General features: G+C 39.5%; 2 protein-coding genes and 1 non-coding gene across 4 annotated transcripts; 2 read left to right on the forward strand and 1 right to left on the reverse strand.

The window, feature by feature from the left end:
* Positions 1-39: 39 nt before the first annotated feature.
* On the reverse strand, positions 40-3197 carry LOC128564549 (translation initiation factor IF-2-like). Its single transcript, XM_053559984.1, has 3 exons — positions 3190-3197; positions 1350-1912; positions 40-1269 (listed from the first exon to the last, which is right to left on the reverse strand). The coding sequence occupies exons 1-3, from the start codon at positions 3195-3197 to the stop codon at positions 1055-1057; spliced, it is 786 nt and encodes a 261-aa protein (XP_053415959.1). The 3' UTR covers positions 40-1054.
* BIRC2 (baculoviral IAP repeat containing 2) lies at positions 1636-27856 on the forward strand. Of its 2 annotated transcripts, XM_053560147.1 has the most exons (10): positions 1636-1776; positions 2971-3378; positions 4142-5098; positions 5197-5296; positions 14534-14612; positions 15194-15242; positions 19879-20121; positions 24309-24563; positions 24853-24894; positions 25001-27856. In XM_053560147.1, the coding sequence occupies exons 3-10, from the start codon at positions 4204-4206 to the stop codon at positions 25192-25194; spliced, it is 1857 nt and encodes a 618-aa protein (XP_053416122.1). In that variant the 5' UTR covers positions 1636-1776; positions 2971-3378; positions 4142-4203; the 3' UTR covers positions 25195-27856. The 2 variants fall into 2 exon arrangements, with proteins under 2 accessions (XP_053416122.1, XP_053416121.1); XM_053560146.1 differs by having other exon boundaries at positions 2971-5098.
* On the forward strand, positions 17328-17436 carry LOC128566134 (U6 spliceosomal RNA). Its single transcript, XR_008374430.1, has one exon. It is a non-coding gene; the product is annotated as a U6 spliceosomal RNA (small nuclear RNA).
* Positions 27857-27867: the final 11 nt, after the last annotated feature.

Raw genomic sequence — 27867 nt, forward strand, 5'->3', positions numbered from 1 at the left:
TGAAGTATATTCATTATCTTACTTTTTTGGTCAGGCAAGAACTGAAAAAGAGAAATAACCCTGAATTCAGAATGAACATTCTTGCTGTATGTATTTTCCCACATACATCAGGAATGTTCTGTAACTTTCTGAGAAATAGTGACTGGAACTAAATACGGAAGTACTACCAAGACTCATGTGCATTTTTGGAAGTTTTTAGTCATTAGGAACCATGGCATTTTTTTTCTTTGTGTCACAAATTGCTACAAATACTTTCTTTTGACTATTGACAGTGGAACAGAAGACCTCCTGTTCTGGGACTGACTGGCAGGCGAAATGACACGGACAGGAAATGGGAAGGGTTCAGGGGCTCGGAATTCCCCTGGCTGCCTAATTAAGTGGCTCATTTAGAAGTTTTAAAAAAATGTTTGCCCCCTGGAGTTCCCCCAGAGAGAGGCAAGCATCTGATTGCATTGGCAAACGTGTCTTTACAGAATATAGATCGAAAAAGTCGTTCAGGGCAATGCAATATTCACCGCATGGCATCCTATCTGCCACATTGCAAGCGAAGGGGCAGAAAACAGGTCCACGATTTTCATTTACAAATTTTCTTCTTTTAAATATTTTTCATTTACGAATTTCCTATCACTTAACTATGTGGATTTTTGTTGTTGTTAAGTAGGCGCCTCTGTGGTTCACATACGATGTGTGCGTACATGCGCAGTCAGGTATATATTCCATTTTATTCATTCAGAAAATCCTAGCAGTGAAGCCTGGCCCCAAATCCAGTACGCTTTGGTAGGGATGAGCATTTGAAATAAAGACACTTTTCGTCATTGTGTTGGTCTCCAGAACCCCAAACCAAAAGTTGAAAAACAAAAGATACACTGGCTGATTATAAAATACACCATGTCTTCAAAATTAATCTTCTGATGCCGTCCTACTTTCCAACGCTTCGTTTTAAATTTGTCCCTCCTGCTGCGGAATGTTGATACCACGTAGGAGAGTACGTAGGTTACCATTGTCTTCATTGAAGCAAAAAATGCCACCACCATGACTCCATCCTCAGATGCAGTCATTTCCGACCAGGGGAGGCGCCGACCTGCAGAGCGCGGCCAGGGCCTGGGAGGGGAGGAGGAGGGGAGGCGCCGACCTGCGGAGGGCGGCCAGGGCCTGGGAGGGGAGGCGCCGACCTGCGGAGGGCGGCCAGGGCCTGGGAGGGGAGGAGGAGGAGGAGGGGAGGCGCCGACCTGCGGAGCGCGGCCAGGGCCTGGGAGGGGAGGCGCCGACCTGCGGAGGGCGGCCAGGGCCTGACAGGGGAGGAGCCGACCTGCGGAGGGCGGCCAGGGCCTGGGAGGGGAGGCGCCGACCTGCGGCGCCAGGGCGTTTCCGCAGGGTTTCCCAAGACTGAACCGCGAGGACTCGCGGCCGGCCACGTCCCCCGCGGGGGAATGTCAGCAGGGACAGAAGGCAATGCGAGGCGTGCACAAACCGCGAGGTTAAAAACCGCCACACCGACTCGATGCGCGCCGTGGCCTCCCCCGTGGGCCGCCTGGGTCTCCCCGGCCTCCCCCGGCAGCACAGGGCGCGCTGGGTTCCGCTTTCCCGCCGCTCCCACGCGGCCGTCGCCGCGGGTCCCTGGCGGGGCGCGCTGACGTCACCGTGCGTCGGCGTCAGTTCGGCCGGGCTTGGGCGCTTCCGGAACGCCGCTGCCGGGACGGCCGCGCCCGCCGCCTCTCCTGCCGCCGCGCCTCCCCGGCTTTGAGGAGGCCTCCAGGCAGCCGCGCAGCTTCCGCGGTGAGTGCTGCTCGGCCCGGCCCGGCCGGCGCGAGGCGGGTGGAGACGCGGGGTCCGCGGGGGCTGCTTCAGGCGGGGACGGGCTGGGCCTGGGGACCGTGGGTCGAGGGTCGCCGGGGGCTCTCTGCCGTCTACTCTGGCCGAGGTTTTTAATTTAATTAGGAAGCCCTAACTTCAGGACTGAAGAGCGAAAGTGATTTTTTTTTTTAAATGGCTTGTTTTCAAGTCTCCTCTGGCCGCCGCCCACTTTTCTGGCCTTTGGACTTTGTCTTTGATGTTTTTTCTCGTAAAGTTTTGCAAGGTTTAAAACTTAGTCCTTGACATTCCTTTAATATAGTGGAGATATTTCTGCGGCTACAGGGTTTCCTATGTCAGATAGTTCCAACTGCGCCCTGTCACTTTAGTATTCGTCTGTTGTGTATAGAGAAATAATTCTGGGAAATTATTGGGTAAATCCCATACTTTCTCGTCTTTCCGCTTCCAGTCTGTCCCCTGCCCAGCTACAGTTTGCGTAAAGAGAGCAAAGTTAGCAGGACGATGTTTGTAGATAAAAATGTATAATTGAAAGAGAACACCTAGTGTAATTAAAGCAATCATGCAAAAGGTCCTCTTGCCAGGGCCACTGTTTCACAGCTACTGTGTTATGTTTTCTTTTGAGTTGCTTTCTGTGGTGGTTGTTTCGGAACTGTGAGGGAACGGTAGAGTTTAAGGGTTTATATTGAAGTCCTGGTGCGTTTTGCCTAGTCCTGGAGAGATCTGACATTAAAAAATAATGTTGCTCTCTATTTATTGCTGTACTGTTGGGGACGGGTGTAGTGAAGGCGCAAACGACTGTTACCTTTTGCCTTCAGTAAAGTACCAGAGTTAAATTAATCCTTAAAGGCAAAGGGCAGGAGACCAAGGAGAAAATGTTTTCCTGTGTGGAAGTGTCTGTCTTTACAGTTGTGTATGTTAAAGACGTGTATAATTAGTGCTATGGGAGTATCTTGCATTTATTTATTTTACAGTATTTAAGGGCTTTTCCAGTTAGAAAGTTTTGGTGACAAATTACTGAAATGAAGATGTATTATCTAAAGTGTAAATCATTTGTAGACTTTACCGAGTAAATTGAATAGTCTGTAAGTTCTATTTGCCATGCAAATACAATTTTCTAAAATACTTTTTCTTTATTTTTATTTTTATTTTTTTTTTCAGATTTACAAAAGACCCTGAAGAGTCTTTTTCTTCCTATTTTTTTCTCTGGCAGTAATAAATTCCATTATGAAGACACTGCATCTTTATAAAGGGATATAGTTTGAATTCTGTGGAGTGTAATTTTGTGTATGAATTATATCTTTAAAATATTGAAGAGTTTTCTTAAATATCTTAAAATATTGAAGAGTTTTCAGAAAGAGGTCTAGGAGAGTTAATTACTGGGTCATTATGCTAAGCAGCAATTCTGTTGGTAATACAGTATTTTGTTAGGCATTTTTAATAACACTAGAAAGGACAACCTGTATCTTTTGAGAAAACTCATCTTTAAATTACAGCATGACTGATATTAAAGCTGAATGGTCCTTAAATGAAGAACAGATTATTTAATTTTTAAATGCAGTGTAAAAGGTATGTGCTGTGGAAATCTTACGGTTAACAAGTTGATGGAGAAAATGCCTTCAGTTGATCAAGTATTAAAAAAGTGGTATACAGAGTGAGAGAGACTAAATAATTTTGCTGCAGGAAATGGAAACAAACATTTAACAAAGATGAAAGAGTCTACAGTTTATAAACTTTAAGCAAAATTCATTTGACATCGTACACACCATAACAGGCACAGGTTCAACAAAGGTGGATGTTACCTTCCTCAGAAGTTAAATGAAGCTAATATTAAGCCTCTTAAGTAAATACTATGATGATAAGCTGTGTGAAATTAGCTTTTAGATAGTATGACCGTATGTGGGGAGGATGTTGTATTAAAGTGTTTATAGGGAAAGAAGTCTGCATGTAATTTTATACTCTTGTGGCATAATCAGTAATTGGCCTGATACCAAGGTTTCATATCTGGTACACTAAAGGCATAATTTAGGTATTCTATAGTTGTTTAGAATTTGCGAATATGGACCTTGAAAAATCAAGGTGTTTCAGAAGGGCATCAACATATTCAGGCCTTTAGGTTAATATGCCAAATTATGAGCAAATAGCACTTGAATTACCTAAAGGTTTATTATAATCCCAAAGAGGTCTAAGTAGTATCTTGGTAATTGAGGAGAGATTTTCATTCTACCTGCATGTAAACACAGATGTAAATCCAGTGAAGAAGGTGTGGTGAATTCTGTATAAGTAAGATTGTATCACTTAATTCTCTTTTTGTGGTAAAAATCTAATTTAGTGTGAAGAGACAAATTTCATGTGAAGGTGTTTTTAGCCATCAAGCAGTACTATCACCTACTCATGCACAAAACTACCTCCCAAAGACTTGTCCTACGTCCCTTACCTCAGAAAATTAGGAGTAAAATGGAAGATAGCCCAATCTTGTCAAATTGGACAAATGACAACAAACAAAGGATGAAGTATGACTTTTCATGTGAACTGTACAGAATGTCTACATATTCGACTTTCCCCGCCGGTGTTCCTGTCTCAGAAAGGAGTCTTGCTCGAGCTGGTTTTTATTACACGGGTGTGAATGACAAGGTCAAATGCTTCTGTTGCGGCCTGATGCTGGATAACTGGAAACAAGGAGACAATCCTATTGAAAAGCATAAACAGCTATATCCTAGCTGTAGCTTTATTCAGAATCTGGTTTCAGCTAGTCTGGGATCCACCTCGAAGAACATTTCTCCAGTGAGAAGCAGTTTTGCACATTCATTGTCTCCCACTTTGGAACATGGTGGCTCGTTCAGTGGTTCTTATCCCAGCCTTTCGCCAAACCCTCTCAATTCTAGAGCAGTCGAAGACTTCTCTCCATTGAGGACTAACCCCTACAGTTATGCAATGAGTACTGAAGAAGCCAGATTTCTTACTTACCGTATGTGGCCATTAACCTTTCTGTCACCATCAGAATTGGCAAGAGCTGGTTTTTATTATATAGGACCCGGAGATAGGGTAGCCTGCTTTGCTTGTGGTGGGAAGCTGAGTAACTGGGAACCAAAGGATGATGCTATGTCAGAACACCGGAGACATTTTCCCAACTGTCCATTTTTGGAAAATTCTCTGGAAACTCTGAGGTTTAGTATTTCAAATCTGAGCATGCAGACATATGCAGCTCGAATGAGAACATTTATGTACTGGCCATCTAGTGTTCCAGTTCAGCCTGAGCAGCTTGCAAGTGCCGGTTTTTATTATGTGGGTAAGGAACCAATTAATAGCTATACATTTTATCTAGTTCATTTCGATTTACAATATTAAAACAAACTTATTCAATTTTTGGTCTCTTTCCCCTTGTAGGTCGCAATGATGATGTCAAATGCTTTTGTTGTGATGGTGGCTTGAGGTGTTGGGAATTTGGAGATGATCCATGGGTAGAACATGCCAAGTGGTTTCCAAGGTAATTGTTTTGAAAAGGTATTTGTTTCGAAAGGTATTTGAAAAGAACACAGAACTATGCTTAAAAGAAGTAGGCATGTTTACATGATTGTGTATCTTTAAATTATAACAAAGCCTCTTTTATACCATCAGAGAAGAATAGCCTTCTAAAAGACGAAAGATTCACTTTATTTTATTGAAAAATGTTCTGTAGTCTTCTGTGTACTTCTCTTTTTTGTAAGGCATGCAAGTAATTTAACTTATTCTTGTTGACTCATTTACAAGGAGTTTGAGACTGTAGTGAGCTCTAGCCTAGGCAACAGAGCAAGACTCTGACTCTATAATATGAAAATACATATAATAAAATACTAGCTGGCTGCTAATTTTAATTATACTGTAATTGTAATTTTTTTCTGTGCAATTTTATCGTCTTATGATCATCACTACCATTTCTTAGGTACTGTGTCTCTAGTAGTGTCTCTTATATTTTTATTAAGGCCTAGAAAGAGTTGAGGGGGAGTGATGTTAGTGGAAACAGAATTAGAGCTTTATTTTGTCTTTGTAATTGAGTAGCTTTGTGAACATGGCCATGCCTTTCATTTGTAAAATGGGGAAGGGTTGGACTAGATAATACTTTGTATGGTGATAAAATATACATAACATAAAATTTACCATCTTAGGCTTGACACCTGTAGCTCAGTGAGTGGGGTGCCGGCCACATACACCGAGGCTGGTGGGTTTGAGCCCGGCCCAGGCCTGCTAAACAACAGTGACAACTGCAACCAAAAAAAAAAAAAAAAAAAAATAGCTGGGTATTGTGGCCGGTGCCTGTAGTCCCAGCTACTCGGGAGGCTGAGGATTCCGAGAGAATCGCTTAAGCTCAAGAGTTTGAGGTTGTTGGGAGCTGTGATGCTACGACACTTTACTGAGGGCACCATAGTGAGAATCTGTCTCAAAAAAAAAAAAAAAAAATTTACCATCTTAATCATTTCTAAGAGTATGGTTTGGTGGCATTCATATTCTGCGGTCTTCATCATCATCTGTCTCCAGAAACCTTTCATTTTCTGAAACTGAAAGTCTCCATTAGATACTGTTGGACCATTACCCTGTGCTCCCACCTCCTGGCAGCTGCCCTTTTACTTTCCGTGTCTACTTTCTGCCTCTGTGAATTTGAATGCTCCAAGAGTACTGCATAAATGAAATCATACAATGTAGTTAATCTTTTGACCTGTGAGTGCCTTTCACAATAATGAGGTCTTGATTCCCTTCAGGCAATTAAAAGATCATTTTGTCATTTATTATGAAAAACTTTGAAGTAACATATATTTTATTTTAGATTGGTACATTGTTAAAAATCGTACACATTTTAAAATTACATCATTATATTCATGATAGATCAAGATAAATCTCAACTTTTTTTACTCTGAAAAGTAATAGGTTTTATTTACTTTATGGAATAAAACATCTTTTGTCAGAATTTTAACTTAATTATGCTGGGCTCTATGGGATTGTATACATGTAATTTAAAATTTAACTGATGTGGTATCAAAGAGACAAAAACAGCTTTCAAATTCCAGCTTTTGAATTGCTAACATTTTGTGCCTTACAAAACAAAACAAAATCTTTATTTTGTAATTTGTGTTTTAAGGTTAAGTGAGAAGACGTATGGGGGTGTTTTTTTGTAACTGCATCTCTAAAAACAACACATTTCAGTTGTGAATAATCTTTATTCTCAGTAAATGAAAAAGCAAATAGATAAGTGTTGTTACTGTATTTTAACACAGTTAGCTTATTCATTTATCAACTATTTGAATGCCTACTTGGTTGGTACTCTAGCCTCATGAAGTTTATTGGAGAAGAAGGAAATATGGGATAGCCAGAATTCATCATACGGTCTTCCCTCAGTGTCTGTGAAGGATTGGTATCCAGGATCCCTCAAAGATACCAGAGTCCTCAGATGCTCCAGTCCCTTATATAAAGGGGCATGGTGGCTACTCAGGAGGCTGAGCCCAGGAGTTAAAGGCTGCCGTGGCCTGTGATCAGGCCTGTGAACGGCCATTGCACTATAGTGTGGACAACATTGTCAGACCTCGTCTTTAAAAAATTTTTAGAAATAAAAATAGGGCTAGATGTGGTAGCTCACACTTGCAGTCCCAAAGGTTTGGGAGACAGAGCTGGGGGATCACTTGCATCCAGGAGTTCAAGACCAGCCTGGGCAACATAGTAAGACCCTGTCTCTAAAAAAAAAAAAAAAAAAAAAATTAGCCTGGTGTGACATATGCCTGTAGTCTTAGTTACTTGGGAGGCTGAGGTCAGAGAATTGCTTAAGTCTGAGAGTTCAGCCTGGACAATAGAATAAAGACCCTGTCTCTGAAACAAATTTAAAAATAAAAAAATTATGTGTAAAATAGCATGGTATTTGCATGTAAACCCCACACATCCTTCCATATACTTTAAATTATCTCTAGATTACTTATAATACCTAATACAATGTAAATTAATTTTTTTTATTGGTATGTTATTATTATTTTTTTTTTTTTGTAGAGACAGAGTCTCACTTTATGGCCCTCGGTAGAGTGCCATGGCATCACACAGCTCACTGCAACCTCCAACTCCTGGGCTTAAGCAATTCTCTTGCCTCAGCCTCCTGAGTAGCTGGGACTACAGGCGCCCACCACAACGCCCGGCTGTTTTTTGGTTGCAGTTAAGCTGGGGCCGGGTTTGAACCCACCACCCTCGGTATATGGGGCCGGCGCCCTACCGACTGAGCTACAGGCGCCGCCCTATTGGTATGTTATTTTTATTTGAGATTGGTTGAATCTACATTGTGTGGAGCCCACAGATAAAGGGGGCCCTTGTACTTCTTGTCTTTAACCATTGTGAATGTAAGTTATAAAGAATAAAAATAACTTAAAATTATACCAAGATCAAGCACATAGTGACAACTGGGTGTGTGTCAACTAGTTTATAAACCTGAGTCTTGAACATGCTTCCGTGGTCTCTACTAATGTCTATGTGTGTGTGTGCGCGCGCATGCGCGCATTTATTTATTTATTTATTTTTGAGACAGAGTCTCAAGCTATCTCCCTGGGTAGAGTGCTATGGCATCAGAGCTCACAGCAACCTCCAGCTCCTGAGCTTAAGCGATTCTCTTGCCTCAGCCTCCCAAGTAGCTGGGACTACAGGCTCCTGCCACAACACCCGACTATTTTTTTGTTGTAGTTGTCATTGTTGTTTTGGCAGGCCCGGGCTGGATTTGAACCTGCCAGCTCTGTTGTATGTGGCTGGCGCCTTAGCCGCTTGAGCTACAGGCGCCAAGCCATGATGATTATATTTGAGCCTCTCAGAGTATTCTGTTTTAAAAGGGAAAGAACAATTTTAAAGTTAGGCTTATCGAGTTACAATTTACATAGTGTTCTCTTCTGTGAGTTTGACACACATACTCGTATGACCACTACCACAATGAAGATACAGAACATTTCCGTCACCTCAGAAAGTTCTCATGCCCCTCCATAGCCACTCTCTCCTCTCACCCCAGGTCATAGCAACCACTAATCTGTTCTTTGTTCCTTTAGTTTTGCCTTTTTCAAAATGTCACATAATGAGATTAATCATACCATATAAAGCCTGCGTCTGACTTCTTTCACTTGGTGTAGTACATTTGAGATTCATCCACATTGCAGTGTTTATCAGATATCGGTAGTTTGATCTTTTTCTATTGCTGAGTAATATTCCTTAGGTATTAGTATTCATACTACAGTTTGTTTGCCCATTCACCAGTTTAAGAACACTTGGGTTGCTTCCAGTTTGGAGCAGTAATAAAGCCATTCCAAATATTTGTGAACATTGCGTGAACATACGTTTTCAGTTCTCTTGGGTAAATACTTAGGAGTGGGTGGGTTGTATGGCCAGCGTTGGTTTTAACTTTACAAAGACTACCACATTGTTTTCAGAAGTGTCTATGACATTTTGAATTTCCACTGGCAATGTATGTGACTTCCAGGTGGTCTGCATCCTTAACAACACTTGGTATTGTTAAGTCAGGTCAGTCTTTTTTTTTTTTTTTCCTTGCCTGGGTTAGAGTGCAGTGACCTCATCATGGCTCACTGAAGCCTCAAACTCCTAGATTTAAGCAGTCCTCCTGCGTAGCCTCCCAAGTAGCTGGGACTACTGGTGTGTCCCACCATGCCTGGCTAAGTTTTCTATTTTTGTGTAGAGATGGGGGTCTCACTGTTACCTAGGCTGGTCTTGAACTCCTGGCTTAAAACAGTCCTCCTGTCTTGGCCTCCAGGATCACAGGTGTGAGCCACTGCACCCAGCCTTTAGCCATTCTGATAGGTGTGGAGTGTTAGTGTCTTGTGGTTTTAATTATCATTTCATAATGTCTAATGATACTGAGCAATTTATGTGCTTATTTGCCATCTGTATGTTTTTGATAAAGTGTTCAAATCTTTTGCCCATTGAAATTTTTTGTTTAAGTTTTGAGAGTTAAAATATTCTGATAGCAGCTCCTTTATCAGATGTGTTTTACAAACTTTATTTTTTCAGGTATATTGAGGTATAATTGACAAATACAATTAAATGTGTTTAAAGTGTGCATGTGATTTGCTACATGTATACACTGCGAAATAATTTATGACAATTGGATTAATTAACACATCCATCACCTTATATAGTAACCTTTTGGGGGGAGGAGAATACTTAAGAGATACTGGATTAGCAAATTTCACGTATCCAAGACAGTATTATTAACTACAGTCACCATGTTGTACATTGGATGCTCATAATTTATTCATCTTGTAACTGAAAGTTTATGCCCATTGACTAACATCTCCCCACTTTACCTACCCCCCTGGCCTCTGGAACACACCGTTTTCAGTTTCTACAAGTATGACTTCTTCTTTGTTTGTGTTTTAGATTCTATCTATAAGTAATATCCTGCAGTACAGTCGTACTTTCATATATTTGAGGGATTGGTCCCAGGACTCCCATGTATACCAAAAATTGTGCATAGTGAAGTCCCACAGGTGGCCCTGAAGAACTTGTGTATCAAAAAAAGTTGGTCCCGGGTGGCACCTGTAGCTCAGTGGGTAGGGCGCTGGCCACATACACCGAAGCTGGCATGTTTGAACCTGGCCTGGGCCAGCTAAAACAACAGTGACAACCACAACAAAAAATGGCTGGACGCGTTGTGGTGGGCACCTGTGGTCCCAGCTACTTGGGAGGCTGAGGCAAGAGAACTGCTTAAAGCCAAAGTTGAAGGTTGCTGTGAGTTGTGATGCCACTGTTGCCAGGGTAGCAGTTTGAGACTCTGTCTCAAAAAAAAAAAAAAAAGTTCTGCATATACATGAGTTTTGCATCCCACAAATACTGCATTTTTATTTATTTTTTAACTTTATTCAAATTAATATGAGGGCACAATATTTAGGTTGCTCTCACTTCCTGGGTAAAGCTTTATTTGTAGAAGAGCCCCTCACCCAGGGAGGGTGTTAGACACCCTTACAATGTGCACATTAGGTGAGATCTCCCCTCATGCCCTTCCTCCTCCTGCCATATCCGCCCCCATCCTCTGCCCCCAAGCTGGACTGCAATAATGTTTTATTGTTCTTAGGAATATATAATTGTTTATATATTGATTTCATATTAGTATGGAGTACATTGGATATTTATTTTTCCATTCTTGTGATACTTTACTAAGAAGGATGTATTTCAACTCCAACCAGGTAAATGTAAAAGATGTAAAGTCTCCATCTTTTTTAATGACTGCATAATATTCCATAGTATACATATATCCCAGTTTGTTGATCCCTTCATGGGTTTATGGGCACTTAGGTTGCTTTCACAACTTGGCAATTACGAATTGAACTGCAATAAACATTCTAGTGCACATGTCTTTGTGGTAAAATGATTTTTATTCTTCTGGGTAGACACCTAGTAATGGGACTGCGGGTCGAATGGAAGGTCTACATTTAGATCTTTGAGGATTCTCCATACTTCTCTCCAAACGGGCTGTATTAGTTTGCAGTCCCACCAGCAGTGTAGAAGTGATCCCTTCTCTTCACATCCATGCCAGCATCTGGTGTTTTGGAACTTTGTGATGTGGGCTAATCTTTCTGGAGTTAGGTGCATTTTTAATCTGCATTTGGTTGAAAAAAATCCACACAGTTGAGGCCTGTGTTTTTCAAGGGTCAGCTATATTTGTCTCTTTGGATTATTTCACTTAGTGTAATATCCTCCATTTGTTTCAGGTTGCAAATGGCAAGATTTTCTTTGTTATGGCTAAAATGGTCCATGGTGTGTTTATACCACATTTTTGTTATCCATTTGTCCGTTAGTGGACAATTAGGTTGTTTCTATCTGTGGCTATTGTGAATAAAGCTGCTTGAATATGGGAGTTAGAGATAGATAGCTCTTTTGATTTCATTTTCTTCAGATATCTACACAGAAGTGAGATTGCTGGATCATATGCTGGTTCCACTTTTAATTTTGTTTGTTTGTTTGTTTGTTTAGAAGGCCCTGGCCACCTAAACCCACCATCCCTGACACATGGGGCCGACGCTCTAGCCATTATGCTACAAGTGCCCAGCCCACTATTAATTTTTGAGGTACTTCTTTATTGTTTTTCATAATGGCTGTACTAAGTTACAGTCCCAACACTGTGTGAGGGTTCCCTTTTCTTTACATGTTCACCAGTGTTTGTTATCTCTTCTTTTCTCTTTGGTATTAGGCATCCTAACAGTTGTGACATGATGTATCATTGTGGTTTTAATTTGCATTTCCCTGATGGTAGCAGTGTTGAGTTCCTTTTCACATGTCTGTTGGCCATTTGTATATCTTCTTTGGAAAAATGTCTATTCAAATCCTTTGCACATTTAAAAAAACTGATTATTTGGTCTTTTGCTGCTGAGTTTTGCTATTCAGTTATGTGAGTTCCTTACATATTTTAGATATTAACTGTTTATCGGATATACATTATTCTTTGCAGATATTTTCTGCTGTGCCAAATCTTCCTGAGCAGAAGCCTTTTAGTTTGACAGAGTCCCACTTGTTTATTTTTGCTTTTGTTGCCTATGCCTATGCTATCTAAAAAAAATCATTGCTGAGACCATTTTCTTTCTCTTTTTCTTTTTTTTTTTAGAGACAGAGTTTCATTTTGTCACCCCTCGGCAGAGTGCTATGGCATCACAGCTCACAGCAACCTCCAGCTCTTAGGCTTAGGCGATTTTCTTGCCTCAGCCTCCCAAGTAGCTGGGCCTTCAGGTGCCCGCCACAACGCCCAGCTATTTTTTTTGTTGCAGTTTGGCTAGGGCTGGGTTCGAACCCGCCACCCTTGGTATATGGGGCCGGTGCCCCACTCACTGAGCCACAGGCACCTCCCACTATTGAATAACTTATTAGCATAGATATGTGCCAAGTATTGCATAACACATTCTAATACTAAAAGTGTATTCATTGTTTATCTCAAGTTTATTTTATTTATTTATTTATTATTTTTTTTTTTTTTTTTTTTGAGACAGAGCCTCAAGCTGTCGCCCTGGGTAGAGTGCTGTGGCATCACGGCTCACAGCAACGTTCAACTCCTGGGCTCAAGTGAGTCTCCAGCTACTCCCAAGTAGCTGGTACTACAGGCACCCGCCACAACACCTGGCTATTTTTTTTTTTTTTTTTTTGGTTGTAGTTTGGCTGGAGCTCACTGGGTAGGTTGCCAGCCGATATGCTGAAGGTGGCAGGTTCAAACCCTGCCCTTCATTCTTAGGCACCTCCGTACATCTTTGCTAAGCATATCTCCCCAGTGATCTTTTCTGTGTTGTTAGTCTTTTTGTGCTTCACTGTATTGCTGTAGGTTAATTGGATTTGCTGAATTCTCCCAGGGCTTTTTTTATTTGTGGATAGCTGTCTCCTTTTTTGTGTGTCTAGAAGAAGTCTGGTGTCTTCTACTCTGCCCTCTTGCTGATGTCACCTTTGCAAACTCTGTTTCAGTCTGTGGTTTGTCTTTTCGTTTCTTCAGCATTGTGTTTTGAACAACAGATGTTTTTAATTTTGATGATGCCATTTTATCAGTTTTATCTTTTGTGGATTATGTTTTAGTTTCCTGTCTAAGAATTCTTTGCCTAACATGGGTATAAAAGGATTTTTCTCCTGTGTTCTTCTAGTTCTATTGTTTTAGGTTTTACATTTAAGTATATGATTCATTTTTAGTTTATTTTTGCATATAGTGTAGGCATAGGTCAAGTATCTTTCTTTTTTGCATATGGATATCCAGTTGTTTAGTATCATTTCTTGATAAAACCAAAGGAATACAAGGGAAACAGATGGTGTATGAATTTCCTGTAACATCTTTAAGAAGCCCTGGTAGTTTAAAAACTGTTACATTACGTATAGCAGGTATAGAGGAGAATATTTGATTCTCTGTTTTTGAGAGGAAGGATAGTGGTTTGTTCTTCAAATATAATGGAAGAGTGAACTTTGGAGAAAAGTTAGCAGTTATTATATTGTGAAAGATTACATTTTAGGAATACTGAGTTATAATTTCTGAAATTATGTTAAGCCAATCAGATAAATTGTGTTTAAAAGAATTTTTCATTCTTTAGTTTGTGCCCCTTTCCTCCAGACTCTTTGTTTTTGTTGTTGTTGTGTTAAATAAGAAGGCATCTCTGGAACATATTCATTCTTCTTAGTAAATTATCTCAAGAATGGAAAAAAAAGTATCCAATGTACTCAATACTACTATGAAATCAATATGTAATCACCTACACAGTCATATGAATGGCAAAACATAACAATAGTCCAGAAGATAGAAGGGAAGAGGAGAGAGAGGGGAGGGGAAGGGGGATATGGGAGAAGGGAGGGTACTCAGGGACCTCCATCTAATGTGCATGATGCAATGGTACAGTTCAAAACTATTAAGAAACAAGTATAATTGTGATGGAGGTGTTACTTAGTTCAATGTAAGCATTTCACATTGTATATCAAAGCAGTACACTGAACCCCATAAATGCATTAATGTACAAAGTTATGATTTAATAAAAATAATAATTAAAAAAATTTAAAAGGGCAGGTTAAAAAAATAAGGCATCAGCACATATAAAGAGTATATTGTTTTATGATAATTTTGTTCCTATTAAACATACATATATTGGGTTGTGTATAAAATGTTTTTACTATGGGGTACAAAATATTGAAAGCCACTTTTCTAGAATGATCATCTTACATTTTTGGTATGAAACACTTTAAAAATAATTATCCTCTTATATTTTAGGTGTGAGTTCTTGATACGCATGAAAGGGCAAGGGTTTGTTGATGAGATTCAAGGTCGATATCCTCATCTTCTTGAACAGGTAAATACATTTTTAAAATTAACAACATTGAGTTCTGCTTTACTGTAATTGCAAAAATATTAGAAGTAATATTTGTATTTGTTTTCTTGTTAACTATAGTTACACATTTTCTATCCATATTAATGACATCTCTTTTACTTTTATAACCAACTTGTTTGGGACTTTAAAGATTGTTTTTTCATTTTAGTTTTTGAAAAATCATTCATTGTGCCACTATGCAAATTTGTGGTGGTGGAAAAGGATCTTTAGTGTCTCTTCATTCTTTTCCAGAAAAACAAAAAATAACTTATTGGGAGTTGAGACCCTTTGAAAGTAACCCAGTTGAAATCTTGCTTTCTAAAATGGAATGAGAAACCATTAATACATTTTTCTACTTTCCTAAACTGGAGAAATCCTTGAACTCTAATTTGGAATATGTGAAGTTTAAGGAAATCTATGTGATAATTAGGGTAAAACAGAGTAAAGTGAAGTATATAAATTACCTCAAAAAAGAATATACATTTATTTAAGGTAAACTTAGTATTGCCCTGTTCATATTGAGATTACTGATTTTACCTATTAACTTTTCTTTTGTTTTATAGCTATTGTCAACTTCAGATACTCCTGGAGATGAAAATGCTGATCCACCAAGTATGTATGAAAAAATTTCAAGATTCAAATGGGAATTTGGGGAATAAAAATACGTATTACCATGGTGGAGGGGAGGAGATTCAAAGCCAAAGTGGAAAACTACTAGAAAGTTAATTAATAGATACTATGTATCTAGTAAGGTTAATGACATTTTAGAGAATTCTAGGAAGTATTCTAGTCTCTGTTCTTAAAATGTTGACATTCTAGCCGGGGAGACAAGATACATGCAAAATAAAAAACAGCAAACAGCTCAAAGCCGTGCATTAAGAGTTGCAAGTAATAAGCCATCTATAAAGGAAAAGATTGAAAAGTAATTAATATTGGCACCTACAGAAGCAAGCTGATATTGAGACTCCAAATTAAAATATATTGGAGTCTCAAAGGGGGGAATGAGAGAGGATAGCCGAGAAGAGTGAAGTCTAGAAGAACAGGTCTTCTCAAGGAGACCACAAGGATACACCTGCAGGGTCCTCTCCATGGTGACTCAGCTCTTGGGAATTTGTAAACTTTACTTCCTGGAACTTGGAAATCCTGTAGTTCTGTAGGGGCATAGCATCTCTCTCTTGATTCAAATTGGCCAATGAGAAGGGGACCTATGGGTTGGAACTTTTTGACTGTCCATAAAAAGGGAAAGACCAAGCCAGTTGGGGAGCACGGCCATTTGGAATTCTTCTAAGCCGTAAGCTCCTGGCTGGTAAATAAAGCCCTTCCTCTTATTAAAAAATAAAAAAATAAAAAGGAGAAGAGTGCAGTGAGCTAGCAGAATTTGGAAAAATAAGTTTCCTTATGATTTAAGAATTGGGCTAGATGTTAGGTATATTGTATTTCAGTACAAGGATAGGAAGAGATAGTATATCTCTTTTGATTAGAACTTAACTTTAGCCACATCTGTCAGTTAATATAAGTAATGTACGTATGTTAAATAGTGTCAGAAATGGTTCAGGGGTGTCCAACCCATAGTCAGTGGGCTACATGTGGATTATGTGAAAACTTTTTTATCTGTGGTGGCAGATGTCACCAACATAACACAGACTTTTTTACTCATCAGCTTTGGTTAGTTTTTGTGTATTTAATGTATGGCCCAAGACAACTCTTCTAATGTGGACACCCCTGATAGATAATAGTCTACTGTTTTATGTACTAATCACATCTAGAAAGGAGTGTTCTGTTCATGGCACATCATTTCAAGAGAGATACTGGTAGATTTGCTTTTGGACCAGAGAAAAATGCGTAAGACCAAGGTATGTAAGAGTCCTAGAAATGAGGGCTTAGGAGGATTAGATAAAGGATTTGATAATATTTGACCTGGAAAAGGAAAGGGAATACCGCTGTACATGATAACTATCTGTTGTTAATGGAGCTGGAAAAGGTAGATTGCAGTGTGCTCTGTTATTAATATTCATAGCCACAGCTGTCAAATTGGCTGCCCTGCAATCCTACTGCAGTCCCTTAATGAAAATCACTTTGCCAGTGTTCAAAATCACTGTTCCATGTTTTCTTTCTTCATAACTTTCTCACATTCTGTTTCCCACCCTACTCTGAGTTCATAACCTTGTTTCACGGGAAAAACAAAACTATCAAGAGAACTACTTCGGGCGGCGCCTGTGGCTCAGTGAGTAGGGCGCCGGCCCCATATGCCGAGGGTGGTGGGTTCAAACCCTAGCCCTGGCCAAACTGCAACAGAAAAATAGCCGGGTGTTGTGGCGGGCACCTGTAGTCCCAGCTGCTCGGGAGGCTGAGGCAGGAGAATCGCGTAAGCCCAAGAGTTAGAGGTTGCTGTGAGCCGTGTGATGCCAGGGCACTCTACGCGAGGGCGGTACCGTGAGACTCTGTCTCTACAAAAAAAAAAAAAGAGAGAACTACTTCATCATCTTACCAGCAGAATCACCAGGCTACATCATGTATCCATGTATTCTCTGTTCTTTTATAAAAGATAAATTGTTCTTGCTCTTAATCTCAGGCCAGCCTTCCACTTGTCTTCTGGTTCCATTCCCCACTGCCAACTTAAGAGCATTGCTTTGGCGGTGAACTACCTTTTCTCCCTCTCTCTCTCCCCCTCTGTATTTTCTTTTAAGTGATGCGGTCTTGTGCAAGCTTCAGCAGCAAGTATACTAAAACTGGAACAATACAGAGAAGATTAGCATGACCCCTGTGCAAAGGTGACACACAAATTCATGAAGCATTCCATATTTTTTTTATAGCTTGGATTCAACCTAGCAAATGCAAACAGTGTGACCTAATCATCTGTACCTTCAGGCTGGAATGCAGTGGCACAATTATAAGTCACTGTATCCTTGAAGTGGGCTCAAGTAATCCTCCTCCTCAGTCTGCTGAATAGCTGAGAGTACAGGCCTTGCCACTATACCTGGCGAATTTTTTTTTTTTTTAGAGACAAAGTCTTGCTATGTTGTCGAGTCTGACCTTGAACTCCTGGCCTCAAGTGATCCTCCACCTCCCAAGTCACTGGAATTATAGGCATAAGCTACTGCACCCAGCACAACCATTTATCCCTTGAGTCATCAGTTTTTCCATTTTTCATGAATCATTCACATTATAGCATACAGAGATAATGTACTATTGCCAGTCCTAAGAGAACTTTTCCTTGAACCTCATCCAGCTGTTGTTTTATTCTTCTGCTCTTAGGAACAGAATTCCCAGAAGGATTTATCTGTGCTTACCCTTTTTATGTCCCTTACCTTTCATTCTTTCTTTAACTTGTTCTTATCATGGTTATCAAGTGCCACCATGTTAGCAGATATATTACTTGACTGTGAATCACCATTTGGTACTAGTTGAGTGCTTCCTCCTTGTTAGGACGTACTTTTTGCTGAGTTTACTGGACACCACACTCTTGGTTTTCTCCTGTTTCTCTGGTCTTACAGCTCCTTTGCTGGCAGTTTTCTTTTAGACTTTGCTATGATGGTACATCTCAAAGCTCAGTACAAATTAATTTCTCCCATTTTCTGAGCACCAGGCTCTATGTCCAACTACCTATTTAAATCTCTGTTGGGGGTTGTAAGTGTCTGAGTTAATAGGACCAAACCAAAACTTTTCTTCCCGTTCTTTATCCCCACATCTGGTCCTTCAGTGTTCTTCCCCATCTCAGTCAACAGTAGTCATTTGCTGTGGGTAAAAAGTTGGCTGATTAATACATTCCCCTATTTCTCTCTTTTTTTTTTTTTTGTATCTTTCATCTATTAGAAGTTCTTCTGTTTCACCCTTTATCCCAAATCTGACTGCATCTCACCATCTCCAGCACTATTAACCAAACTACCATCATTTTCTGTGATGATAGCCTAACAACCCTCCCTTTAAAGTTTATTTCCACAAAATCACCAGAGTCATCTTCTGAAAACACAAGTTTTATCAGTCCCCTGAACTTAGAGTAAACTCCTTTGAGGTTCTACATCATCTGGGTATTGTACCCTTGCCTGCATTCTACCACCTTTTTGTTTATTGATCATGTCAAATTGTTCCACTGATGTAAGGTTTTAACATTTGCTATTCTTTTTGCCTGGAAGACTTCTTTCAGATATTCCTAGAGCTCATTCCTTCTCATTCAGATCTTTCTTCTGGAGTTATCTTTTCAGACAGGGATTCCACATGAGTTTGAGTAAGGGAGTGCAGTACACATTGATGACTCCCTGTATTTATGTGTTTTTTATAAAAATCTTCCAGCAGATGGCAGTATAATGTATTTTTACAGAAGTACCAAACGAACTAGCCTTGACTGTCTGCAGAAAAAGCATCCCTGACTACCCTAACTCTGAGATGTCTGCCTGCCTCCTGGTTTCTTTTAAGTACCTGACACTACTTTTTTTTCAGATCATCTGTCACTATCTAAAATCACATTACTTTGACTATATTTTTTCCCTCTATCCTTTGGGTGAACTAGTCTTCTACTTTACTATTCTCATCTTTGTCACTTTGTCCACCTCAGCCATCCACCTGTCTAGTCTCTATCCATTCTTTTTTTTTTTTTTAGAGACAGAGTCTCACCTTGGTAAAGTGCTGTGGCATCACAGCTCACTGCAACCTCCAGCTCTTGGGCTTAGGTGATTCTCTTGCCTCAGCCTCCCAGTAGCTGGGACTACAGGTGTCCACCACAATGCCCAGCTATTTTTTCTTTATGCAGTTTGGCTAGGGCCGGGATCGAACCCGCCACCCTGGGTATATGGGGCTCGCGCCCTACTCACGGAGCCACAGGCACCGCCCTAGTCTCTATCCATTCTTCACGTCCAGATTCTAATGCCACTGTTGCATGAAGTCTTTGTGATTTGTCTCACTTTCCTGACTGGAGAAGATGAGTTCTGCTTCTCAGTTTATGTGATCTACTGATTTCCAGAAATCAGAATCAATTAGGGGAAATTTTAAGATACGGATCCTAGAGAGTCTTTCATTAAGTAGGGCTAAATTGTAGCAAGGGCAATGATATTTTTTAAAGTATGACATATTAATACACTCTCCTTTGATCATTATCAAGAGTTCAAACTTTTACTGGTGTCATTGGTAATTGATACATACAGCTCACACATTCTCAACTTTGAGAATAAAAGTTGTGCCACAGTCATTATTTTTTCCCATAGTTTTATATTTGCAGAATTTAACATTGATTGGCACATGTCTTTTCAAATAGTTGTTCATTTTGGATCTGGAGAAAGTTCTTCAGAAGACGCAGTCATGATGAATACACCTGTGGTTAAATCTGCCTTGGAGATGGGCTTTAGTAGAAGCCTGGTAAAACAGACAGTTCAGAGCAAAATCCTAACTACTGGGGAAAACTACAAAACAGTAAATGATATTGTATCAGCACTTCTTAATGCTGAAGATGAAAAAAGAGAAGAGGAAAAGGAAAGACAAGCTGAAGAAATGGCATCAGGTATTTGCGAACGTTATTGCTTCTTAGTGGAGCTCTGAGGACGGTCTCACATGTTACAGGACAGCACCCTTGTCTCACAGCCACTAACTGCTGTTAGCCCCCCAGTCATTCCAAGGTCCTTCTTTTGTTTCTTTCAGTTTCAATTAATTAATTGATTATTTGATTGATTTTTAATTTTGGATTAATGTAAGGGTATATACCAGTGATTTTTCAACTGGTGTGCCATGAGAGGATCTTAGGTGTGCTGTGAAAATGTTTGAAGATCATAATAATTAAATTATTTTGGAAAGCTGTTCAAAGCACAGTAAGTATATCGTTTCTTTTACTTTTTTTTGATCAACATAATTTCAGTGTGCTGCAAAAGTTCACCTATAGGTTCAAGTGTGCCATGAGATAAACAAGATTGAAAAATACCAGCATATACAATCACCGAGCCAACCTTCTTTTCTGCCCCTCTCAACTATTCCTAGCTGAGAACCATTGACTACTGCTTTTTTCTGTATGTTTATTTTCTGATAAGATTCCCTAATTTAGGCAAGCCAAACAATTTGAGCAGAACAAGCTCTTTTCTTGAGCTATACTGCATTTCTTTCTCATGTATAACAAATGTAAACTTTTTTTTCTTTTTTTTTTTGAGACAGAGTCTCACTCTATTGCCCTGGGGTTGAGTGCCGTGGTATCATTATAGCTCACGGGAACTTCAAACTCTTGGGCTCAACTAATCCTCATGCCTCAGCTTTTCAAGTGGCTGGGATTACAGGCCACTGACACAATGCCTGGCTAATTCTATTTTTAGTAGAGATGGGGTCTTGTTCTTGCTTAGGCAGATCTGGAACTCCTGAGCTCAAGCAATTTACCTGTCTCAGCCTTCCAGAGTGCTAAGATTACAGGTGTGAGCCACCGCGCCTAGCCCAATAAATTTAAACTGTTTTAAAAAAGGTAAATTTTAAAGTTGTATGCAGATCTTTTTTAAAGTTCAAATCATATTCTTGATTTATTTTTGCTCTCTAATCCTTGCTAGGTGATCCTTATATAAAAAATAGAATTTATGATGAAATCCTAGGGCTTGGTAAGAATTTCCTGCCCAACCCAAGGGGAAACTGATTTTGGTATTCGTGAAGATTATATTAAGTCTTTGCCACCCAAAACAAGTATTTTGAGTAGTCGTTTTTTTTCTTCAACAGGTATTTATTGAGCATGAACACCAGTGCTAAATATTGTATTAATCATTGCGATTGTTCTCGAGCATGTAGATTAGCTTGGGAGGTCAGTATGCAAAAGACAGGGTTAAAGAGCTGGCAGACAGGTAGAGATCGCATATGTAGTATAAGTCAGAGTATCAAGTTGGAAGATTTTTCTTTTTAAGCTTACAAGTAAAAATAGGAGTAGAGAACTGTATTGCATGGCCTTGCAGCAAATGTTTAAAATCGGGACTTCTAAATTGAAGCAGATTTCAATCTGTTTAAATTCTGGTTCCCTCACTCACTAGGTTGGCAAATTATTCAACCAGACCTCAGCTTTCTTATCTGTAAATGGGAATGATAGCATTAGTCCCATAGGGTTGCTGGAGGAATTAAGTGAAATGTTGCAAGTAAAATACTTTATAGCACAGTGCTTACCACATCAACAAACTTTACTAAGTAGATTGATTTGGGAAGTGGGAGAGACTTGGTGAAAATAAGGGCCTCAGAAAAATGAAAAGATTTGAGGGTTGGTAAGCAGTAATGAAATCCAGCTATGGTTATGTGAAATCACTGTAATAAATCTAGTCACCTTAGTTTTCTGACTTTCTCCTATGTGACTTTGTGGGAGTCAGAGAATAGTCTTTAATTATGGATTTAGCAAGGTTAATAGAGAAAAGACCAAATAAGAAATAGGGAGAGAGAGTTAAGGGTGAGGGATCATCATTGAAACACATGACTGATACCTCGATTAGAAGCAGGTCCAGGAGACAGCTCTTATGCTAGTTGAACTGGGAATAATACGGACATCTTGAAAAGGTGAAGAACAGATGTGTTAGCAGTGAGGAGAATTATTAAGGTAGAAGGGTAAGTTGTGGTCAGAGAATAGAATTTTATAGTTTTAAGATTAATTCACATTTGGAAAGATGTAAAAGGGGAAGGCAAATCGACTTCTCTTTCTATAATTTATTTCTCATTAAACTTGTACTTCATAGAAATGTACTTTCAAAAATTTTTTGGAAAGTTTATTTTGAAAACAGGCAATTAAATTTTATAGTGATTGAAGCACCCAAAGAAAGAACAGCCGTATTCCATAAACGTAACTTTGAGTGATGTGAGATTGAAGGACAAACATTTGCTTTTAAAAATGATCAGGCTTGTTTCGTATGAATTTTTAAAAATTGTTAGAAGCTTAGACATTTATAAAATAATTACAGTTAACTGTGTGACACATAGTATGCTAAATACTTTATGTGTGTTATTTAATTTTCACAGCACTGAGGAAGGTACTATATATGTTTTGCAGATGAAACTGAGTAGTATGAGGGAGGTTAGGCACATGGCTCTTAGGGCACACTAGCGAGGCCAGCATGGAAACCTTGGTCTGTCTTGACTTTCCACGCTCTGCAACACTACATTACATGCACTACTGCTTCTTAAGTGTAGAGTTTGTTAGATCGCTACTGTAGGTGACCTGTTTTGCAACTTACTCTTTCTGTGACTTTGTTTTTTTTTCTTTTTTTTTTTTTTTTGAGGCGTTGGATGTTAACTAACTTTATTACACAAATCATTTCACAGTATACATGTAATCAAATCATCACGTTGTTCATCTTACATTTATAGAATTTTATTTGTCAAAATAAAAAAAAAATAAAAAAGAACTGCATGTGCAATCCTGGACAAGAACTTTCTAGATTGGACTAACATTTATTTTTTTTTTGGGGGGGGGGGTCGTTGGGATTCATTGAGGGTACAATAAGCCAGATTGCACTGATTGCATTTGTTAAGTAAAGTCCCTTAGAAGGAAGGAAGGAGGGGGTGGGGCCTACATGCCACACCTTCTGGGGGCAAGACGTGAACTAACATTTATTAAGAGACACCTAACTTCCACCTGTTTTCTACATTTCCCATAATCATAAAGAAGAAAGCTAATCAGGATAGGTCAAGGGAAGGAACAAAGCAACGTAAAGTTTAAGCTTGATATGTTCCACAGGGGACTCTGGGTCATAAATAGCACCACGGATTTGTCTGTCCTTGAAGCAAGGACAGATAGCCCCCCTCAAGAGGCCCCAGGTACCTGCCATGTAGCCTGAATGAAAGTACTGCTTTTAATATGTAGATTAAATATTTATTATAAAGGCTTAAGTTCTTTCTTTCTTTTTTTTTTTTTTTAAATTGTTCTTTCTTTCTTTTTTTTTTTTGTAGAGACAGAGTCTCACTGTACCGCCCTCGGGTAGAGTGCCCTGGCGTCACACAGCTCACAGCAACCTCTAACTCTTGGGCTTACGCGATTCTCTTGCCTCAGCCTCCCGAGCAGCTGGGACTACAGGCACCCGCCACAATGCCCGGCTATTTTTTTGTTGCAGTTTGGCCGGGGCTGGGCCTGAACCCGCCACCCTCGGCATATGGGGCCGGCGTCCTACTCACTGAGCCACAGGCGCTGCCCGCTTAAGTTCTTTCTTATGTGTTCTAGATGGGAAGAGATTTTTTTTTTTTCTTTTTCTTTCTGTGACTTTGGACAGGTCACTCATGCTTTTTCTCCCTATCTGAAAATGAGAGATGGTCACCTTGTTTAATTGACTAGATCTTTGTGTCAAATGAGACAATTCATATGAAAGTACTTAGAAAAGTAAAGTGAAGTAAATATTATTAATTCCATGGGGTGGCAGTGAATGGGGAGAGTTGGGAAATATTTACTGTCTTCTAAAATTCTCTGCTTACTTTCAACAGGATAAAGGAAAAACAGGATTATAGGATATGTGAATAAATAAACTTAAAAATTACAGAAATGGAGATCCTGTAACTACTATGTGATAAACCTTAGCTAAACCTTCTACAAGTTTTCTAAATGACAGACATTAAAATGCAGACAAGTTCTTTTGTTGTTCTTTGAGCTGTACTTAGTGCCTAAATTGATTGTAGGGCTGGTCGTAGGTGTCTTTATGAGTGTAGTTGAAGGAGTTTAAAATCTAATGGATTGCCCCCCCCCCTTTTTTTTTAATGAAGATGACTTGTCATTAATTCGGAAGAACAGAATGGCTCTCTTTCAGCGGTTGACGTGTGTGCTTCCTATCCTGGATAATCTTTTAAAGGCCAATGTAATTAATAAACAAGAACATGATATTATTAAACAAAAAACACAGATACCTTTACAAGCAAGAGAACTGATTGATACCGTTTTAGTGAAAGGAAATGATGCAGCCAGTATCTTCAAAAACTGTCTAAAGGAAATCGACTCTACGTTATATAAGGACTTATTTGGTGAGTTTCTTGGGAAAATTATTTTAGAAATCCTTAGGATTATGTCTGTCTCTCTGTTTGACAAGCAAAATAAATCTAATTAGCAAACTATAATCTATATATTTTACCTGTTCCGAAAGAGTGAAGTCTTTCATTGCCCAAGTAGTGTGCCTAAATGTAACAATCTAATAATTTTATAGCTAGAATCTGTATCATTTAATAGGTAGTGGGTAGAAAAAAAAGACAGCCAGTGAAGCAGTTTTGTATTTGGTAAAGTCATGCTTCTTGGGTATTTGTTTTCTTTCCTCAGTGGATAAGAATATGAAGTATATTCCAACAGAAGATGTTTCAGGTAAGACAAAATTAGGACTTAAACCCAGCATGAAATATTACCCTTATTTTTTTTAATGGGATATAAAATGGAGACTGAATTTCACTGAAGTTATTTTTGTTATTAGGTCTGTCACTGGAAGAACAATTGAGGAGGTTACAAGAAGAAAGAACTTGTAAAGTGTGTATGGACAAAGAGGTTTCCATTGTATTTATTCCTTGTGGTCATCTGGTAGTGTGCCAGGAATGTGCCCCTTCTCTAAGGAAATGCCCCATCTGCAGGGGGATAATCAAGGGCACTGTTCGCACATTTCTCTCATAAAAGAAAAAAATAGGCTGTATCTTAACTTATATAGAAAACTCTTTAAAATATTGTTGAACATGTAATGCTATTTGAATGAATCATTGGTTCTTCAATTAGTAACATTTGTGTTGTAATCTGCTTTGGTACTAATAATCTTATTTCCAAAAAGGTAGTTTATTTCACATTTAATCTTAACCTATGTATTTACAAGGGAGGATTTATGTTTGATGAGCTTTACAAGTATATATTGTTATCTATCACTTTAGGTTTTACTGAATTTGGTATTCTTTCTGAAAGCTTTAACTACCACTGCCACAAGGTAGTATAGATTAAAAGAACTGGAAACAAGAAACTCTGGGGAGTTCAGAGTTACTATACCAAATTCTTTTTGGTGCTTTTCACATGTGTTATAAAATAAGGATTTTTCTCTTCCTAGTAGATAAGTTCCCCTATTCTCCCTTAGTTTGTGAAAAACATCTTAATAAAGTACTTTAAAAAGGTTTTTCTATCAAAATGTTTTTTCTGTCCTGATTTAAAAAGTAATTTTCTTGTGTCTTCATTGTACTTTACTCAAATGCTAGCTATTAAGAGCTGAATTCATGAAACAAATTACTAAGAAATATTTTTGGACTGGGCGCAGTGGCTCACACCTGTAATTGTAGCAGTCTGGGAGACTGACGTGGGTGTATTGCTTGACCTCAGGAGTTCAGACCAGCCCGAGTAAGAGCAAGAGCTGGTCTCTACTAAAAACAGAAAAATCAGCCAGGCATGGCAGTGCACATCTCTAAGTCCCAGCTACTTGGGAGGCTGAGGCATGAGGATCACTTGAGCCCAAGAGCCTAAGATTGCTGTGAGCCAGGATGACGCCACAGCACTCTACCCAGGGCAACAGATTTAAGACTCTGTCTCAAAAAAAAATACATATTTTTAATGTGATTTATGAAAATTCCTTTAGGTGATAGTCTCGTTGCTTTGTATTTTATAGATATAATAGTATTTGATGAAAAATGGATGAGTTTCAAAAAACTTTTAATAAATTTGGATAAATTGGTATTAGGATTTTCAGAAAATGGCGTAATGGCCTTGTTGTGTGGGTGCTGAGGAGGTGTGAGGTACAGGCAGTGGTAAGTGCCTTCTTCGGGACCCAGTCATACTTGACCTTTTCCCAGATCTGCATCTGTGGCAGAATTCTCAGGCCAGGTGGACTAGAACGTCTAATAGAAAAAAGTGTGCATTTTTCTTTTTACTTGATAACCCTTTAAATACTGAACACACTGGGAAGGGCAGCTGAGAATTTCTCCATTCTCCAGTCTGTTCTCTTCTATTTGAGGCAGGATACACCCTAATGTGCTGACGCATGATCCATGTGTGCAAGTCCGAATACGGTTTCAAGACTCGAGAAAATCTCTCTCCCTGCCGTTACAGAGGGAATGTAAAAGAAATTTTTTTGCCCAAATTTAATAGGCTTAGAAAAATGAGAAAAATGAAAACATTTCTCACTTTTTTTTAATCTTCCATTCTGGTCCTTTTATTGATTCTTCCCTTAAGGAGTCAAATTAGAAGTCTTTAGTCAAAATAGTTCAGTATGTCTACATCACGCACTAATCTCCTTTGTTATAATGGGATGCTAATCTTTTTAGAAATTATCTTTTTCTCTTTTTTTTTTTTTTTTGTAGAGACAGAGTTTCACTTTATGGCCCTCGGTAGAGTGCCGTGGCGTCACACAGCTAATAGCAACCTCCAACTCCTGGGCTTAGGCGATTCTCTTGCCTCAGCCTCCCGAGCAGCTGGGACTACAGGCGCCCGCCACAACGCCCGGCTATTTTTTTGTTGCAGTTTGGCCGGGGCCAGGTTTGAACCCACCACCCTCGGTATATGGGGCCGGCGCTTTACCGACTGAGCCACAGGCGCCACCCCTTTTCTCCCTTTCTTTCTCTCCCTCTTCCTTTCTTTCCTTCCTTCCTGTCTGTCTTTCTTTCCTATCTTTCTCCCTCCCCTCCCCTCCTTTCCGTCTTCCATGTCTTTCTTGTCTGTCTTTCTCTCTCACCCAGGCTGAAGTGAAGTGGTGCCATCACAGCTCACTGCAACCTTGAACTGGGCTCAAGCAATTCTCCCACCTCAGCCTCTCAAGTAGCTAGGACTATAGGTGTACACCACACCTGGCTAATTAAAAAAAATTTTTTTTACAGAGATAGTGTCTTGTGATGTTGCCCAGGCTACTCTGAAACTCTTGACTGCAAGTGATCCTCCTGCCTTGGCTTCTCAAAGTGCTGGAGTTACAGGCATGAGTCACCGTCCCAAGCCTCTTTTTTTCTTAATGATAGCTACTGTATTGAAGATCCACTGTATGCCAGGCACAGTGTTAGATTCTTTAAATAACTGAGATGTGCTATAGCTGTGGTCCCCAAATTTGTGTGTTGAAGTACTAATCCCCAGAACCTTAGAGACGTGCACAGATTTAAGAATAGGGCTTTTGAAGAGGTAATTAAGGTAAATGAGATCATGTGGGTGACCCCTAATGAAATATGACCGCTATCCTTCTAAGAAGAGATTAGGATACAGAGACAACAGAAGGACAACCATGTGAAGACAGAGGATTTAAGAAACCAAACTTGCCAATACCTTGATGTTGTACTTCTCCCCAGAACTGTGAGAAAATAAATTTCTGTTGTTTATGCTACCCAGTCTTTG

The sequence above is a fragment of the Nycticebus coucang genome, chromosome 14 (genome assembly GCF_027406575.1).
Source record: "Nycticebus coucang isolate mNycCou1 chromosome 14, mNycCou1.pri, whole genome shotgun sequence".
NCBI lineage: Eukaryota > Metazoa > Chordata > Mammalia > Primates > Lorisidae > Nycticebus > Nycticebus coucang.

Coding starts and splice junctions, on each gene's coding strand:
- LOC128564549 (XM_053559984.1), bottom strand. Junction 1,270..1,349: donor GAAACGCCCTGGCGCCGCAG/GTCGGCGCCTCC, acceptor CGCCCTCCGCAG/GTCGGCGCCTCCCCTCCCAG.
- BIRC2 (XM_053560146.1), top strand. CDS start 4,204: ATGCACAAAACTACCTCCCAAAGACTTGTCCTACGTCCCTTACCTCAG. Junction 5,099..5,196: donor TGCCGGTTTTTATTATGTGG/GTAAGGAACCAA, acceptor TTCCCCTTGTAG/GTCGCAATGATGATGTCAAA. Junction 15,243..19,878: donor TGAAAATGCTGATCCACCAA/GTATGTATGAAA, acceptor CTTTTCAAATAG/TTGTTCATTTTGGATCTGGA.